The 18,506-nt window shown below is 39.8% G+C and overlaps 2 protein-coding genes across 3 annotated transcripts; one reads left to right on the top strand and one right to left on the bottom strand.

The window, feature by feature from the left end:
• Nucleotides 1-1,016: 1,016 nt before the first annotated feature.
• On the top strand, nt 1,017-8,443 carry tbrg1 (transforming growth factor beta regulator 1). 2 transcript variants are annotated; one of them, XM_033630664.2, is made up of 15 exons: nt 1,017-1,301; nt 1,533-1,664; nt 2,541-2,598; nt 3,234-3,316; nt 3,470-3,506; nt 3,877-3,939; nt 4,680-4,916; nt 5,035-5,105; nt 5,346-5,587; nt 5,708-5,844; nt 6,146-6,292; nt 6,439-6,536; nt 6,702-6,812; nt 7,261-7,406; nt 8,004-8,443. In XM_033630664.2, the coding sequence occupies exons 2-15, from the start codon at nt 1,546-1,548 to the stop codon at nt 8,090-8,092; spliced, it is 1,638 nt and encodes a 545-aa protein (XP_033486555.2). In that variant the 5' UTR covers nt 1,017-1,301; nt 1,533-1,545; the 3' UTR covers nt 8,093-8,443. The 2 variants fall into 2 exon arrangements, with proteins under 2 accessions (XP_033486555.2, XP_033486556.2); XM_033630665.2 differs by lacking the exon at nt 3,877-3,939.
• LOC144458307 (sialate O-acetylesterase-like) lies at nt 8,268-18,059 on the bottom strand. The gene is made up of 10 exons (XM_078167245.1): nt 17,896-18,059; nt 17,484-17,645; nt 14,755-14,909; nt 14,324-14,462; nt 12,422-12,581; nt 12,159-12,241; nt 11,446-11,579; nt 11,039-11,193; nt 9,949-10,135; nt 8,268-9,564 (listed from the first exon to the last, which is right to left on the bottom strand). The coding sequence occupies exons 1-10, from the start codon at nt 17,948-17,950 to the stop codon at nt 9,325-9,327; spliced, it is 1,470 nt and encodes a 489-aa protein (XP_078023371.1). The 5' UTR covers nt 17,951-18,059; the 3' UTR covers nt 8,268-9,324.
• Nucleotides 18,060-18,506: the final 447 nt, after the last annotated feature.

Genomic DNA, 18,506 nt, shown 5'->3' with positions numbered 1-18,506 from the left:
ACCAACAAGCATTTAGGACTGTGCCACATAGGCTACTGTAGGTCATTTCGCAATGATGACAGATATGGGATATATCATTTGAAAACAACAAGGTACCAGAAGAGGAAATCTGAGTATCAAATTAAAGAGAATTTGTTTTGGAGAGTCTTGGCCATAAAGTAAACTCTATTGATGTATAGTGTATGGAGGTCAGCTATGACAGGGCCCTGCATAGAACAAAAAACATTAAAGCCTGGATGGAGAAATGTGATCCATGCCAGGTATCTTAAGATGAGGAAAGATTATAGGCTACTGCCAATTGAACAATGACTGGGTTTAGTTAGGCAGGCTCCATTTTACTTCAATGAACACTTCAACCGTAATTACAGAGAAAATGTAGAATTTTTTTCCATTGTAATTTGATGTAACACAGACAACTGCTTCTCCAAATTGTAATTAAGCCTATAAATCCCTTCTTGTGCTAATTACATCATCTTGTGCCATTGTTTTCCTCACTGATGTGAATGGCTTTATTATCATGGTACACGTGCATTTGAATCAGAAAATGTCTAAAACTCCTGGAAAAATCATGCTCAGTTTCAATGTTCAAGTTTCCGCTCTCAAAGTTTCCATGTGGTGTGAGACAAAGAGAGATGCACTGACACACCAGGGTGAAGTGTTAGTCTGGCACAAATTAAAGTAATTTTTAACACCAACAAACTTAATTTTTTTTTTTTTTTGACAGGTTAAAAAATGTTATACATCCACAGGCTTAGAAATAATTTAATCTGAACATCATTTCACAAACTCTGCATATTATTGATCTTTATTTAAGCCATAATGTTTATTTCAATGTCAAAGGCGTCATTTACATTTACAACACGATTTACATCCTTAACGTCTCACTGTCGTCGTAATTGAACACGTAAAACTGCCATTTAATCACCTTTCAAACTTTGTTTTATGACCTTCTAAACCATAGACTGTAAGCAAACCGGATATCCGCTACAAATGCTCCCGTGAATAGTGTCCGGTGTCAGCCACGCACTTTAGTTCCTCTATCTACGTATATTTTTTTTTTTTCGTCAATACCACTCGCGTTTTCAACTAGATTAGTGGAGTATTTCTTCAGTACGCAGCTCCGTAATGTCATTTTATTTCGACGAAGGTTGTTATTTGCTGGTTAGCGTTAGCGTTTAGCTACTCCGTATGTAAACGATGCGATGACGACGACCGAAGGTTCCGGCAGACGCACGGAAACAAACAAACCGGAGCACAAATTAAAAGAAGTGGGTTTGCTGGTTTGCTGCAGTTTCACAGAGGTGTGTATGTGTTTGTCTCCAGCTAACCGCTTCTCCTGTATATCATGTTATCATCTGTTGTGGGCAGCTATTAAGTCTTAGCTACTCTAAAGCAGAATATGCAGATACCTGTGTGTTCTCTTGCTCACAGTCGCAACGTTGCTAATGTTATTTTGGATGAGTGTATGAGGTACGTTACGGATAAACAGACAAATACAGTAAATGTATTGTCTCTGTGTCTTCTCTGTGCAGTTTCCTGTCTCCTATGGAGTCACTCAACACTTTTGAATCAGAGATGGAGGCTGATGGACAGGGGAACTACTCTCTGTTTCCTGCCCTGGACAGCATTGCAAGTCTGTCTGGGACCACTGAGACCCTGGAGAGGTTGTTGTAAATAATATGATGTTAAAACATGTTGTTACAGTGTCATGCCTTTGTAACATCCACCGTAGACTCATTGCTTATAGATAAAGAATATATGCCCTGTATGATGTAATGCATCCATTTAGATTGGAAAGTGAGGTTGCTCCAGAGAGGAGTATCACATCTGTGTAGGTTTGTGCTCACAGGAAATCAAATCATAATACAAGTCAGAATCAGTGCTGTGATGCAATACCAAACTCCAGTGGGGAAGTGCTTTGTGATTCTGAACTCTTTCATTCAAGATATTTTCTCTTTTTTTCCACATCATTTGGTATCAATAGATCTCACATGTTGGGATCAAAATGTATCAACAGGACCTGTCTTGGGTTATTTGCAGTTGCTGGCATGTTCAGTTCAGTGGTGCAGTTTTATTATGTACCAAAATATGGATGAATATGTGCCTAAAAATATAATTAGTAATGGTGGCGGCATGGTAGTTCAGTGGTTAGCATTGTCCCCTCAGAGCAAGAGGGTTCCTGGTTCGTACCCTGGGGTGGGGGAGTCCTACTGTGCGGAGTTTGCGTGTTCTCCCCATGTCAGCGTGGGTTTTCTCAGTCCAAAGACATGCAAGCTAGGTTAATTAGTGACTCTAAATTGGCCGTAAGTTTTAAAGTGTGAATGGTTGTCTGTCTCTATGTGTCAGCCCTGTCATAGTCTGGTGACTTGTCCAGGGTGTACCTCGCCTCTGCCTACTATCAGCTGGGATAGGCTCCAGCCCCCCTGTGACCCCTACCAGAATAAGCGGTTATGGAAAATGAATGAATAAGTGATGATTTTGAAAATGCCAACAAATTAAATAATGGTACACTGGATAATTTTAACTTTTTCTATTTGCAGCGAACCACCAAGTGAAATTGCAGAGAAGCCAAACCTCACATGGCTTGATGCTGCACAGGTATTTTCCTTTTATTCATCATATTTTAGTTTGTTGTTATTGATAACAGTTTACCAAAAGTTAAAGGGATAGTGCACCCAAAAAATGAAAATTCAGCCATTATCTACTCACCCATATGCCGAGGGAGCCTCAGGTGAAGTTTCAGAGTCCTCACATCCCTTGCAGAGATACAAGGAGAGAGGGGGTAGCAACACAACTCCACCTAATGGAGGCTTACGGCGCCCCAGATTCAAACGTCTAAAAACACATGATTGAAACCACAAAATATCTCCATACTGCTCGTCCGTAGTGATCCAAGTGTCCTGAAGCCCCAACACAAAGAGTTGTTTGGAAGAACGTCATTTGAACTCTGTTTTTAGCCTCATTGTAGCCTGTAGCTGTAACTGCCTTTCTGTGCACTGCGCTCACGTGTGCGTGCTTGTGCGAGACCGTGGGACATGGGCACCGCCTTCATCTGTGTTCACCTGCTTTCGCTGGTCTCGTGCGCAAGCGAGCACACATGAGCACAGTGCACAGAGAGGCAGTTACAGCTACAGGCTACAATGAGGCTAAAAACAGAGTTCAAATGACATGATTTTCATTTTTGGGTGCACTATCCCTTTAAGTGTTTTTGTTTCTCCTTTTCCTTCATGTAGATTGTCTTGGAAGAAGCTGGACGTCCCATGCACATAAAGGAGATTAAACAGAGAATCATCGACAGGGGGCTTGTTCAATCCAAGTACAGCAGTCCTCTCAATTAACTGCACACCTTGTTGCCCTTGTTTTCACATGTTAAGCCAAATTATGAATGATAAGTTTCTTGAGTAGAATGTAAACTTGTTGCTGAGTCTACATTTAGACTCTGCTTATGTGTTTGTTCTCTCCTTGGCAGTGCAAAATCAAGCCTGGAGGCTGTCATGTACCGTGAGGTAAGGAGGATGTTTAAGATGCAGTCTGACAGCAACCTCTGCTGTTGAGTGTAATAACTTGCACCTCCATTTAACATTTGTGTCAATTCTGTTAACACACTACATGCATCATCTGTATTTCTGTTGCTGTTTTTTTCTTTCTCCATGTTTTTCCATCCTGCTTCTTTGGCCTTATTTCACAACTTTAAAAAGAGACAGACATTTCTTCACTGTTACCAGAACAAAGGATGTTCTGCGCTCAAACGCAGAGGCCTTGAACCTGCTGTATCTAATAATGGTGGAATGAGTCTATATTGACTCCCAGCTTTTGGCAATCAGATTTGGCTTTTCCAGCCCCGTGCATCGGCCTCAGTCTCACATTATGTTTCAGACACAAAAAGGCAGCAGGAGATTCAAGAGGATTGAGAACAGAAACGGAGTCTTTGCACTGCTGGTGAGTTATATGGGACACTAATGCCAATTTCACACAAAATTCAAATATGTAATGTACTGTAAGTGAATTTGACCTTTAATGTCATTGGCTATTGGTCATTGATAAATTCTGTGGCGTTGCTGCTCACAAAAGATCTTCGTCCTGAACTGCAGTTTGATACACGTCACTGCCTGATTTAATTCTATCACATGGCACCATGTATTTATGTTGAAAATTATATGGGTACACACAGTGTTTTCCAGTGGATATTTAATGCTATCGGGTAATCTGAATATCTGCTATGTATTTTCTTACTTAAACTGATGAGACGACATGATGGTAATGCTCATTCATCTGCACGCTACAGACAATTTTAAAGCAGAGATAGCGAGAAGTCCCACCTAATATCTAATTATAGATGCAGTACTCCACAGCACTCATAAGCTCTTAATAATCCTTAAACTGCTAAGGCCCAAAACAATAGAAGAGGGAAAATTTGCCTGGAGAAGTTCTGAAATAAATTACAGTAGAAATCTCCATTTTTATTTTAATTTGAAGATGTTGTGCACGGTTGATGTTCAGTAACTTCTGTTGTGTGTCAAACAGCGGTTTAAGTGTGAGCTCCATCAGTGTTATTTTATCCTTTACATTTATGTCTGTATTTTCATCCATCCTGAAGGCCACACAAGTATTATTCTCAGGTACTCCTGGTGCACATGAACAGATCTCCATCTCCCTCTCCCCCCTCTGTTTCCTCACAGACTGATGAGGAGAGGCAGCAGGCCCTGCAGGCCTTCACTGCACAGTCTTTCCTCGGCTCTCCGCAGCAGAATACCATCTCCAGTTCGGGCTCAGGAGCCTCGGTGCCCGTCTTTCCATCCCCCACCAGTTCCTCAGAGCATCAGACCAAGATGAAGAGAGGTCCACGAAAAAACCATAATGAAAAGTACAGACTCAAGTACCTTAGACTGCGTAAAGCTGCCCGTGCCATGATATTTGTGAGTAAGCTATTAAGTCAGACTTGCTCTGTTTTCTGCCACATTGTGCATATATGGTATGACAGTTTAGATACACAGCTTTGTAATTATGAGTGATGGAATACTGTTTTACCCACAGGAAAATGCGGCTCTCTGTGATGAAGTTGCCCACTTAGAGGAGAAGTTTCTGAGGGCAAAGGAGGAGCGGAGGTGAGAGGACGTGCTTTAGCTATCCCTATATTTCCCATGACCTTCCCGAGGGCCTTCGTCTTCCTCTCACTTTATCCTTTTTTTTTTTTTTTTTTACTTTTGTTCATAATGGATGTGGCTGTGCTGTTGTTAAAAAGTGAAGCTCCATGATAGTCAAGTGCCATTTTTTTGCTCATTTCACATCATTTCATCTTTAAAAAGAAACAATGATTCATTCACATTTGTACTTCTCATTTCCAGGTTTTTACTGAAGTCGTTGTTGCAGTATCAGTCTTTGTCAGAAGGAGAGCTACTGCCAACACCAAACTCAAGCTCTCATCCCCCTGTGCCGCCTGCAGCATTAACCTCAGGTCCTGCAGGGGCTTCAGGCCTGTCTGGGGGGCATAACCTGACATCAGTGGTGTCAACAGGGGAAGAGGTACCTCTTAAAAAACCCAAGAAGGAAAGGAAAGAGCGAGGCAGAGAAAATGGAAAGGAGGAATGTGAGTGCCAGGGTATTGCCAAGTATTAATGTAGATGCATATTGAAAATACATGTGATTTGATTTACATCCACCTTTAAAGACAGTTGGTCCATTATTTTACCCTCAAATGTTTCTTCAGTTCCGAAGAAGATGACCAAGAAGAGAAAGCTTGCAGACGGGTCTCGGAAACTGGTGCAGCCCATTCCTTTGGACTCATCTGGTCGTCCTGTCTTTCCCATTGTACTGGGAGGTTTAACAGTCTACAGCCTGGGAGAGGTCAGTGTCTGGCTTGAGTCACATGTCACAGCTTTATTATCACCATGGTATAATCATGGAAAGCCTGTGATATCCAGCCTCATGTTATATCCTATTTATAGTTCAGAATTAAAAAAAAGATAAGCTAGTCAGTCAATTATTAATCATACATGTTCTCTAATCCGTCCATCAGATGCTGGTTTAATAAATAAATATGAAGTCTGTAACACAACAAAATGTTGATCATGTGAAAGCCTTTCTAAAAGCTAACACTAACCACTGAATGCAATTTAACGAATACAAACTTTTGACTGCTCTCCAGATCATCACAGACAGAATGTTGTTCCATGATGAGTGTGCCATCTACCCAGTGGGCTTCTGCAGCACTCGAGTCTTTGCCAGTATGAAAAACCCTGACCAGCAGTGCCTCTACACCTGCCAAATCAAGGATGGGGGAGCAGGTCCACAGGTACACACACACACAGTTGTTACTGAAGTCAGTCAAAGGTACTGTATACTGCCTTGTTGATTAAGTTTTGTTCATTTGAAATGGAATGAATAAAATGGTTTTGATGAAACTTAACTGACACATGCAATCCAATATTTTCCCCCAAGTTTGAGATTGTGCCTGAAGAAGATCCTCAGAATGCCATTGTGGCCTCTTCGGCCCTGACATGCCACTCCAATCTTCTGAAGACCATCGCGTCTGTCAGGTACCAAAGTTCAACTCAAGGCTTGCATTGTGATTGCAATGACTTGTGTCAGTCAAGAAAAACTCCACCATATGTCTAAGGCAAATATTTTTAGAAAGCCATGTCTTAGAGCTTTATTTTAAAACTTACTGTTTCAATTATGAACTCTTTCAACATGTTTCTTAGTTCCAAGGCTGTGGCGCCCATCGTGCCATCAGGAGCTGACTTCTTTGGCTTCTCACACCCCACCATCCAGAATCTCATCCAGAGTTGTCCTGGAGCACGCAAATGTAGCAAGTAAGAAAGCAAGTCTTGTGTTTAATAATGTTCTCATTAGTAAAACAAGCACTTACTGTAGGTTGTGTGGTATCGTTGGGAAAACCATTAAATGTGGGGACTTGCCTCCCAGACAAGGACTATAAGTGGATTTTACAGATGGGTCATTTAATTAGTGTAATTAATATAAACTGAAACATATTTTCCAACCTGTTTTCCCAGATGTAAAACATTAAGATGATAATATATCTGGATGAGGTGTAAACCACAATATTAAATCATTCAAACCTTTACTTAATAGGAAAACACAACAGGAGTAACATTTCCAAGTCACAGAAACATGCTGAATTCATATTTATCTAACATTTTATGTCAATACACTCGCCATACATGGGTTCAGCCAGTTTACAGCCACTGTGACTATAGATTTCTTAATTAATAGATGTCTTATTGCACTTTGTTTATTAAGCTACCGCTGGATACGTTTTGAGGTGTGTCGCCCTGGTGATGGCCAGGTTCCTCACAGCCTGTCAGAGGACGATGCTTCAGTCAACTTTGAGGCCTACCAGAGACACCAGGGCTTTGATGAAAACATCAAGACAGAGCACATTACAGGTTAATTATCAGTTTTCTAAACTGGTGATGTTCATAGCTTGGCTGTAGTGTAGATGACCTCATGTTTTGTTGTGCATGTTACATTTAGAGGATGTTGATTATTGCATGCAGGCTACCCTGGTTCCAATGCGTCCATCAAACATACTAAATATGAACCAGGGTAGCCTTTAGGTATAACAGCTGGGCTTGTGGCTCAGGGGTCACAGGTAAGAGTCCCCTGGTGGGGTTACAAATAAAAACTGTCCTCTTTCTCGACAACTGCTGTCAGAATGTCTGAGCAAAGCAGTGAACGACTCAGTTTCACTTTGCTCTGCTAGAGTTTGTGTGAATAACTGTCCTCACCCCACCAACTGCTCCTTCCAGCCTCTGCTGTAAAAATCATACATGTAAGTGGCACGGGCAGCAGAAACATAAAAGTGTACTCCTATACAGGAGTTGCAGTATGTAAGTTTTAGGATTTCAAAGTAAAAGTATATCCAAAGGGCAAGTATTTTAAAGAAATTGTGGTTTTGTTTTCATTTGCTAATGCTGACATGATGATCACACAGCATTGACAGTAACTCTTTCTCTACTATTTATCTATCTGTCTTTACCCAGGACAGGCACCGCAGTCTCCTAGCTCCTCTCATCAGCACCACCTGACTTCCTCCAACATGAAGCCCTCTACCTCGTACTTCAGCTCCTGATTCTGAAAGCCTGACATCACACAATCCTCGTGACCTTTGATTCTTACTTGCAAACATCACTTATTGACAATGTTTTCTTTTATACTCCTTCCTGAGTTAGTGATTCAGTAAACAGAGGCATACAGTAACTCAAACGATGCTATTTATTGTATGTCATAATCTTGTAAGTCTCAATGTTGGGGATGTGTGCCAGCATGTTAATATACTGCTGGTGAGTTAGCTTTGTACTTAGGTGCCAATAGTAACCATAAACCCAACACCTCTGTACTGGCATATGAATTTTTGTGTGGATAAAAATGTGCTGAATTTTAGAAACTGAGCCGCAGTTGAAATAAAGTAGTTTACTAAAAAGGTTTATTCTTTCCCATACACCATCACTTTGGTACATGGCACACTGTTGCATTGGTATGAACTGTTAGAGCTGCAACTTAAAGTATGATACCAACACATTACAGATTGTTTCCCCCAATTCAAACAACAGACCATGTTTGATAAATCAATGATTTTATTGTGAATCCATCCATTTTACTCTTAAGCAAAAGCATCAGGTTTGAAAGTAACACAACACCCACCAAAAGTCGCTAAGTTGTCATTTATTTGTTCAAATTGTAAAATCATAAAGATTCATTTCTGTTGTAAACTTAAAAAATTCCAGAGTTTTGTTCAAATAAAATGTCATGCTTTTCTATTTTTACAGCAATTATTGGCAGTGGTTGTACCAGCATACACTTCAAACAGGATAAACGATGAAACCAAAATAATATATAACCATCTGCCACAAGCGTTTATAAGCTTCAATAAATCTATAAAAAATAAATCTATAAAATGGAAGGTGAGTCTCCAGCCAGACTAACTACTAAAACTGCCAGACATTACAACCTAAGACTAGTGGTATTCTCCGCTCTGATGAGACACACTGGATGCTGTACAAAACCTGACTACTGTGGTAAAAAAGAAAGTAAAATAAACGTTAAGATAAGTTTGGTATCCAGATGCCATGAATTGTAAGTGTAGCTTACTGCTTGACGATTCATAGGATCTGGCACTGCCCCACTCTACCTATAACTCACCCATACTGATTGTAAAGAGAAAAAAAACTTGACAGTCAAGTCTAAAAAAAACAAAAAAACATTCCCTTTAAGATTGTATGGCAAAGTTTTGACCTAAAGAAACAAAAAAGCACTTTATCACTACATCACTTTGTCATCTTACAGTTTCCTTCTCTCCTTTCCTTAGGGTGAACAGCGGTTGAAAATAAAAGGAGGCGCAGGCAAACTCTTATCAGCGCTGTAGATTGGACAGGCTTTGAAGTGGCAGGGCCAGGCTCTCCATGCGTAACGGACGGCACCCACTTCTTGAGAAGGCTTACAATGCCTCGACAACTTGACAGAGGTCTTATTACTCCACGCGATGGGAGCCGGAACCCAGTGAGACTTAGACCCACATGGAACTGGAGTCTCTGTGCAACAGATCTTGATAGAAGGAAAAAGAAAATGTTCTTATTTATTTATTTAGCAAGAATTAAGCTTGTTAAAAAATGATCAGAGCAAACATCAAGTATCTTAATACTCATTAAAATTGAGTTTGTGTTGGCATTGTCATAGCCAGCAGGTGAATGTGGGACTTGACTCACACCAGAGCCAGATGATACCAAGAAAACTGCTACATCCACATCGCTAATGTGGAGACTGTGACTAACTGGGTAAAAGGCAAATAATAGAACAGCTAGATCAGCCTGATAAGTTCATTAAATGAAATCACTTTACTGTAACACAGTCTCTAAAACCAGGAAACGGCAACACTTACAATATTACGGTACCCAGAATCTAGCCTTAACTCACACTGACTGGTCTTACCTCAAAGATGCGATCAGACTTTTTGACAGAGATCTTCTGGTCATAGTTAACGGTGACATGCGTTCCTTTATACAGAATTTGTTTGGGGAAAGGTCCTTGGAAGGCCACGCCCTTCTCATTATAAGCCACTGCCCTTGCTCCCAGTGTCAGTCTGTAGGCTACATCCTGCTTGTCTCTGGGATGGATCCTGAAACAAACCACACAAAAAAACACTAATCATTTTAACAAACATAGTGGGTGAGCCAGTTGGCAAGACCGGAGAGGGAGGTTGAAAGTCAATACAGTACTCATACTCATCACACGACATACAAAAGCAGGTCACATCATCATATGTATACTTTAGATGAAGACAAACACAGGTGAAAGCTGTCTCCCTGTTGGTTTTCCAGTCTTCAGTACATTACAAAAGTCTGTTGATGTGAGAATAATGCCAGGGACTTGCTGGGTTTTGGCAGCATATCAGGGACAAGTCCATGAAATGTTTTATAGATGTTTGCAAGGATCTTAAATCTATCCAAAGACTAACTGGAAGCCGGAGCAGAGACATTTCAATAGGTGTAATTTATGCCATTTGCTCTAATAAAAATCATTAAAATAAATATAGCCTAAGAAGTTAAACAATAGCACCACACAGTATCTCCCAAATTTAGAGTTGGTTTTACCTGGAATTCTAAAAAGGTAGAATTCCTAAAGATTTATTTTCCTGGAGAATATTGTTTTCAATAATGTGATTTGTTGTCATGTTTTGTAGGATAATGTGCAACCTGCATAGTGCAAAGTGCACAGTGCTACACATTTCAGCAGCATTTTAAAATATAATTTAGTTAATGGAAAATGTGATTAACGATTTCAAATGGCTCTTATACTCAATATTCTTTCCAACAATACTTAATTTTAAATTAAATGTCATGATTTACTTACTTTTTGACTCCTCCAACAGTCTAAATATAATCTGTTTAAATGTCAAAAAAATGAGCCATTAGGACATCTAGTGGTACAAGTTAAGAAATACCTCCATGAGCAAAGTGTAATGCTCCTCGGTGGTGCACAGATTTCATATGCTATAAGAACACGTAAACACAATCCTTACGGGCGAAGGGGTGAATCTGGATCTGGTAAATCCAAAGCTACGGCCATGAAGGTATTCGGCATCCGTTCATTTGGGACATAGCCGAAGTTTGCCGTTTGGTGCCAGCGGACATTCGGAAAGAATTTACTGGCGGAGTTTTTAACGTCTGTGGACAGCTGCAAATACAGATAGAAAGTGGAACAGTTTGACAGTATTGCAAAAGATGTTCACAAAAGCATTAATGGTTTATTTTACCCACTTAGTTTCAAATAGCAGCACACATTGTCTCCTCTTTTATACAACCACAAGGGGGCACCACCGTCAGAAATTTACTAAATATATGAAGTAGTTTTCAAAAACTTGACAATCATTTTCAAATGTGTTGTTTCTATAATGCAAATTAAACTAAAACACTAATACTAACATACCTGGACAAATCCAAAAGGGAAGTCTTTCGCCGTTTGTCCCCCTGAGCCCTTGTGAAACGACATCCTCCAGTCATCGATCATAGCAGGGAAGGTGCAGGCGTACTTGTCTTCATGATAGTACGTATTTGCCTCACCTGAAATCAACACAAATATTACAGATGCATGACATAATCAGGCTCGACCCTACATGAACCCACAGTTCAGACAGTCCAAGTCTGGCTCGAGCCTGAACCGCAACAGCAGGATTGGGCCTGAGCCAGATTAAAAACTCTAATTTTCCATTGTTAAAAAAAAGATTAAGTCAACTAACGTCTTTTCAGCGTGGTTACAGACATTTGTGAGAGGGGGTGCATTAGTAAATAGTCACTTCGAGCGCCAAAACACACTCTGGCACAAACTGGATTGATCGTAAATTCTGAGCGCTGTTGGAATATACTGTTCAGTTATTGAGAGCACCAAACTCTCAGGAGCAGCAGAGTGTAGGCTACTCAGAGGAGGTGGAGCAACAGAAAGCCAAGCGCACTTAAACCTAACAAATCGTCAGTTCCTAAAGAAATAGGCATAAACCCCACCTGATCTCTGCCTGGCCGAATGTTGAGAAATTACTGCCCAGCCCAAACCAAGCATTGGGGCCAGTCTAATTTGGGCAGAGAATGAAAGCCCCACTACACATGGCTATACTGACCGTCTGATACCTGTGCAGGTAGTCTTACCTTGGTACCAGATGGCTCCTTTGATGGTCATTTTGAGCAGCGGATGGATCATTGAATTCCACAAGACAGAATTCTTTTTAGGACTGAGAGATTTCAATGTGGGAAAAAGCAACAACAGTGTTGTTAGTGCAAGCTCACTTTTCTTGGTTCTTACAAAAGAACAATGTGTCACATGGTAAAATTCGATATCCTTCCTAATTCAGTTACCATACACATCAGGTGGTAGGTTAGCTGAATTATGTTTTGTTTTTTAATAACTTTACCCGGCGCTCTCTAGTCCACACTGCTGCAGTGCTCTTGCAGATGACCAGACTTCGACAGGTGTGCCTTCCCAGCACGACTCCACCAGTCCTATGGGGTACTGAAGCGTGTCGTACAAGTAACGTCCATAGAGCCAGCAGACTGCAGAGAAACCTTTCAGATCTGAAAATACACCTGCCTGTTAATGAGTCCATCACACCTGTCCCCTCCGGGACGTTTTTCGTCCTTGTTGAAAAACACCCATAAAAATACTAAATATTAATATTTTTTTCTACTTTTTTTGCTTAAATCTTTTAACCAACTCCTACTCAGATTATACATATCAAATATTCATTCATTTTGAGGATTTTTAACCCTTTATATGCCATTTTCTTTACATGAAGTCACTGTTACTTAAAATACTAATTATGATTTACCTTCTATATAATAAATGTTAAATGGATTTTTTTTTCTAATTATCACAGTCTGGGATATGTGACTGATTGATAACAACACCAATTTTGATGCATTATTATTTTTTTGTGCAGTTTCAATTTTTCAATAAACACCGACACCTTTCCCCTTCGGGGCGTTTTTTGTCCTTGTTGAAAAACAACCAGAAAAATATTAAATATTAAGAGAGAGAGAGAGAGAGAGAGAACAGTAATGTAACCTTGCAGCAACCTGCACCTCATAATTTGCAATTTTTAACTACAATTACACACATGCACACACCCACACACACACACACACACACACACACACACTATTTTTTTTTACACAGCCCCCAGACATCCATATCAACACTAATCTAGCATTTATTTTAATTTCTTTTTGCAACAATGGCTCGCAAACCTCAATGATGAAAAAATAGGAGAAAAATACAAGCAGTTGTACTGCTTATTATTTAGTGTGTGTTTGCTCTGCTGGGGAAGCAGGAGAAAATGTATGATTCAGCTGGATTTTAGTAAAAACTTCCATTTTGATTCCCTAACTCTGGAATGCATGATACCATCAAATTCATGTTTCTGAGTTGCCATGAGGATGTGATGAACAAATACGGAATTTATGGTTTTACATTGAGCTATATTTTCACATAGGGATTTGACATTGGGTATTTTGAGTCCATGTACACACACACACACACACACACACACACACAAACTAATATTGCAATATTTTTATGCAGACCACACTGTCACATCCTTATGAGCACAGCAAGACCATTTTTTGATCTACTCTGCATTTGCCCTCCCTGTTTGGGGCCTATAGTGCTTCAAGTGGCCAAACCAGGAATTGCATTGAAAAGACAGCAGGGCCCCAAAAATGGAAATTGGCCTCATCTGTTTTTTTGTTTGTTTGTTTGTTTGTTTGTTTGTTTTACCATTACTGGGTCTCTTGAACCAACCTGACTGCCAGAGATAGAAAAAAATCATGTTTTTTATGTGAATGGAAGGGGAATCAAAAAATGTCGTTTTAATGGGTTTCAATGGGGACGTTTTTCGTCCGAGGTGTCGTAAAAGGTTGCCATTTGTGTATATTAGGCCTGATTTAGGAGCGGCTTTAAAATTTCAAAATATTACCAAAAATAAGGTTTCTGACCAAATGTCATGCTATATGCATGAACACAGCCAAGGTTATCAAAAAATAAAAACTGAAAAATGACTGAAAAGGACATTTTCCGTCCGAGGGGAACCGGAGGGTTAATATATCAAATTTGATTTCAGTATACAGAACTATGGAGTCCTGTGCTGTCACCATAACAAAAGACTAGCTTGGATTTATGACCTTGTGCAATGGATGCATGTTTACATTACACAGCAAATAGAAATGGCTCAGTTCAAGTTCAATATCTCTAACCTTCATCTTTGGCTGCAAACACATCTTAACAACCCTATGAGTTAATAAATACATTTTTGACGTACTTCTTGGGGCCACAGACCAGGGAATTTCCACGGCAGTCAAATCAAGCTGCTCAGCTTTACTCTGCTTCAAAGCCGCCATAAAAAACCTCACTTTACGATACTTCGCTGAGAGTGTCAGCTCCTCTGATGCATTGAAAACCTATTGGAGAATGAATAATGAAGAGATCATTTAACAACAAAATATGAATACATACATACATACATATTAATTGAAAGTCCTTTATGACACCTATGTGAAATCTTTCTGACAATTACAGCTATCTGAAACCAAATCTGTTGCACCACTTTAATACTTACTCCTATGCTGTGCATGTAATATAAGTGAAAGTGTTTTCTTTTGAGATTTGACCCTATAGACAGACTTCTGTTGCACATTTTTGTTACAGTGAATGAGCTAATCAGAAGACAGATGTTCACCTGACTCGACCTACCATAGACATGTTAAACCACATGTTGCTCTGCCCCCCACACAGCCATATATCTCCAAACAGCACATCTTTCAGAGTGGCATTGCTGCACTTGGTGACTGCTGTCACACTGTAGGGACCACCAGCTTCAACAGGGTCGAGGGTGACTCGCCAGATTCCTGAAAAACAGCCATAGATACATGGACTGCAGTCAAAAAAAGTCTCCTTTCCAAACCACTTTTTCTTGAAAGATGTGGAGGAGAATTCATAAGGACTTCGAAAAAGACAACTGCAGTGATAAAAGAATCTATAAAAACATGGAGAACCTGATGAAATATATTACTTCTTTATCAAGGTTGGAATTAAAATGAAAAAAGGAATATAGACTGCCATGCACAGAAGTGAAACAAAATGGTTGTCATGTTGACAATGGTGCCTCACGCTCACCCTCCTGTCCACTCAGATTTATTGACATGAATCCCTGTTAGCATGACTGTATGAAAGTAATTGTTAAACTTATGCAAGATGAATATAACTTGTTTGGCCTATAAATCTACTACTGTACTTATCATTTAGTTTCAAAAATGTTAAATTAAAAACATCATCTGGCTGAAAACGTCCCTTATTCTTGAAAGACAGACTTCTGTGTTATGATTAATACCTTTATACTGATCAAGAGTTCAAAACCTTTATACTGATCTTGTACATTTGTTTGTTCTCACTCCAGTTACACAAGAACTGTGTGAAATTTTTTTAGCTGAGAGGCTCCAAACAAAGTAAATACTAAATATAAAAATACATGAAAAGCAATATAATAACAGAATAAGCATATAAAATCTACTGTGTTGAACAGAGTACATTTATAAGAAGCAACACAAATACATAAAACATACATTCAAGGCATAGATCTGACTATAAGACTATGCATATAATAACTTAAAGACCACCACACAACTCAGTGAACACCATTCATGTTGACTTGATTGTGCTTTAATGTTAAATTGTGGGACGTTATTAGCTCCTTCAGTCTTGTAAAGGCTCTTTCTAATGAGCCCTATGCTGAAGGAGATAAGGAAGGAGGCAGTGAAGCACCTCTGTTTAGCATTCAGAAAATTCTACCATCTTTGCTTTATTAGAACATTTTAACCAAGATACAACCAGCTTTCAATAATCATCTCAAACAAACAAAAACAGTGACATAATTCTTAACCTGTGAAGAAACATTTTCCTTTTTGCTCAAATATAACTTCAGGTACAGTATTAAAATAAATAAGTAAAAAAGGCATACATAAATAGAAACATGGATGAATAAAATAATAATTCTTGGTGTATACCATTTGTGGATAATTTCTTGAATAGACAAAAAAGTAAAAATATCTCCTGTGGAATAATCACACAGGTCTTCAGGACGCGCCCGCCAGTAAGTGCGCGGACACGCGCATCTTCGGCATGTGGGCACACGCGTTGTCAGTTTCAAGTGGCACAGTGCAGCAGTGAGAGCTCCGCAGTTCAGTTTAACACGGACATTTAACAACTTTCTTCTTCTCTCTGTTGATGTGTGTGTGTGAATGATTAATGTGAGAAGCCGCCCATGTTTCACTTCCTCACATCGCCAGTTGCACATGTGCGTGCGCTGCTGATGTTACACGATGCACAGGGAATTTGACCGATTGGCCCGATTCCGAGCACTGCCGATAAGACTCCGATAAGACTGCGATTTATGGGCAGTGCTCGGAATCAGGCCGGTTTTCACATGATTGGCCATGACCCGCGACCGGCCGGACAGTCTAAAATATGCCGATTTAAAACGCCGCATGATTGACATCGCGTAACATCAGCAGTGAACACACACGCACATGTGCAACTCACAGCTTGGGCGATGTGAGGAAGTGAAACATGGGCGGCTTCTCACCTTAATCATTCACGCACACACATCAAAAGAGAGAAGAAGAAAGTTGTTAACTGTCCATGTTAAACTGAACTGCGGAGCTCTCACTGCTGCACTCTGCCGCTTGAAACTGATAAGGCGCGTGTCCACGCACTTACTGGCGGGCGCGTCCTAAAGACCTGTGTGATTATTCCACAGGAGATATTTTTACTTTTTTGTCTATTTAAGAAATTACCCACAGATGCTATACACCAAGAATTATTATTTTATTTATCCATGTATTTATTTATGTATGCCTTTTTTACTTATTTATTTTAATACTGTACCTGAAGTTATATTTGAGCAAAAAGGAAAATGTTTCTTAACAGGTTAAGAATTATGTCACTGTTTTTGTTTGTTTGTTTGAGATGATTATTGAAAAGCTGGTTGTATCTTGGTTAAAATGTTCTAATAAAGCAAAGATAGAAAATATTGCAATATCTTGTGTGCTGTAAAGTGGTTTGAAAAAAATGAAATCGGAATCAGCCATCCAAACGCTCTGCAAATAAGAAATCGGTATCGACCCAAAAAATTGTAATCGGTGCAAGTCTAACAGTAACCAAATGAATAAGTGAAAGCTGTACACTTTGACCCTTTTTTCGAGGGTCCAAAGAAGAGACGTGTGCAACTGTGACACATCTTAATAAATAAATTTGACTGACTTGACTTCTAGCTCATATTCTCCAACATTAGGGGCTGTATGTTGAGACAGATTCAAAAAACATTTCTGTACTTTAGACACCTGACCTGAGACATGTACTTAGGATGTTAGATGGAAGTCAATATATAAAGAGCAATCCTGGTTACATGTTGTGGCTGTACTCACCATTTGTCACAGTGACTGGTGAGGTTTTCTGTTTTGTTGGTCCTGACAGGATGAGGGTCACCTGTGCCCCATCATAGCTATAGCCCCACAACACAGCTCTATCTGGAGACTTCTGCAGCACCATGTGGTCCCCATAGTAGGAGGCAAAGCTCAGGTCCCCCTCTGCACATATACACACAAACAATTCAGTGCTCAAAAACAATGCAAAGAGAACAATATTTAGAGAATGAAGACAGATTTAAAACACATTAAAGGAGATTAGTCAGAAATAAAAACACAAATAGAGCTGGCTTATGGTTTTGGCAAACTAAAATATTCAGCTAGCTTATATTTTAGTGAGCTGTGATGTTACCATTAAACCTCAGTGCACAGCAGTTAAACGCCGACAAACAGTTTGGCACCCGGTACTCACCACATCTGTGAATGGCAGCTACAAATATCAAAACAACACACAGAGTTATCGCCATGACAGGAAGAAGAAGACAACACACGTAAACGAAAAGGTGGAAACAACTCTGTCAGAAACTATTAAGTTAGTTGGTTGATATGTTAAGCGGTATATCGTGTAACAGACAGAAAACTCTGTCACTAACTGACACTTCAATGTTTGCGAGCCAGTCTTTTATTTGTTGTATTACGTCACAATCTGGCTGTGCATCTTCAAAATAAAAGCACAACGGCTCAAAATTGCAAACATGGTAGAAATCAACTTAACACAGACAATTAACAACTTTCTTCTTCTCTCTTTTGATGTATGTGCGTGTGCGAGAAGCCGCCCATGTTTCACTTTCTCACATCGCCCAAGCTGTGAGTTGCACATGTGCGTGTGTGTGCGCTGCTGATGTTACACGATGTCAATCATGCGGCGCGCCAGGCCGATCACGTGAAAACCGGCCCGATTCCGAGCACTGCCGATAAATCGGTGCAAGTCTATTTTAACGCGAAATATGTTCAACTGCTTCTGTGTTAGAAGCTGTTTCACAGGTGCTGTAAGAAGGCTGTGGTAGGATTTGACGGCTGTGT

The sequence above is a fragment of the Epinephelus lanceolatus genome, chromosome 4 (genome assembly GCF_041903045.1).
Source record: "Epinephelus lanceolatus isolate andai-2023 chromosome 4, ASM4190304v1, whole genome shotgun sequence".
Taxonomy (NCBI): Eukaryota; Metazoa; Chordata; class Actinopteri; order Perciformes; family Serranidae; genus Epinephelus; species Epinephelus lanceolatus.
This window is presented reverse-complemented; position numbering and strand designations above follow the sequence as displayed.

What these genes read in the sequence shown, in the direction of transcription:
- tbrg1 (XM_033630664.2), top strand. Translation starts at nt 1,546, where the DNA reads ATGGAGTCACTCAACACTTTTGAATCAGAGATGGAGGCTGATGGACAG. An exon ending in ACCACTGAGACCCTGGAGAG is followed by an intron (nt 1,665 to 2,540) that starts GTTGTTGTAAAT and finishes TTCTATTTGCAG; the next exon opens with CGAACCACCAAGTGAAATTG. An exon ending in AGGGCAAAGGAGGAGCGGAG is followed by an intron (nt 5,106 to 5,345) that starts GTGAGAGGACGT and finishes TCTCATTTCCAG; the next exon opens with GTTTTTACTGAAGTCGTTGT.
- LOC144458307 (XM_078167245.1), bottom strand. Translation starts at nt 17,950, where the DNA reads ATGGCGATAACTCTGTGTGTTGTTTTGATATTTGTAGCTGCCATTCAC. An exon ending in TGTGGACTAGAGAGCGCCGG is followed by an intron (nt 12,242 to 12,421) that starts GTAAAGTTATTA and finishes GAAATCTCTCAG; the next exon opens with TCCTAAAAAGAATTCTGTCT. An exon ending in AGTCTGATCGCATCTTTGAG is followed by an intron (nt 9,565 to 9,948) that starts GTAAGACCAGTC and finishes CCTTCTATCAAG; the next exon opens with ATCTGTTGCACAGAGACTCC.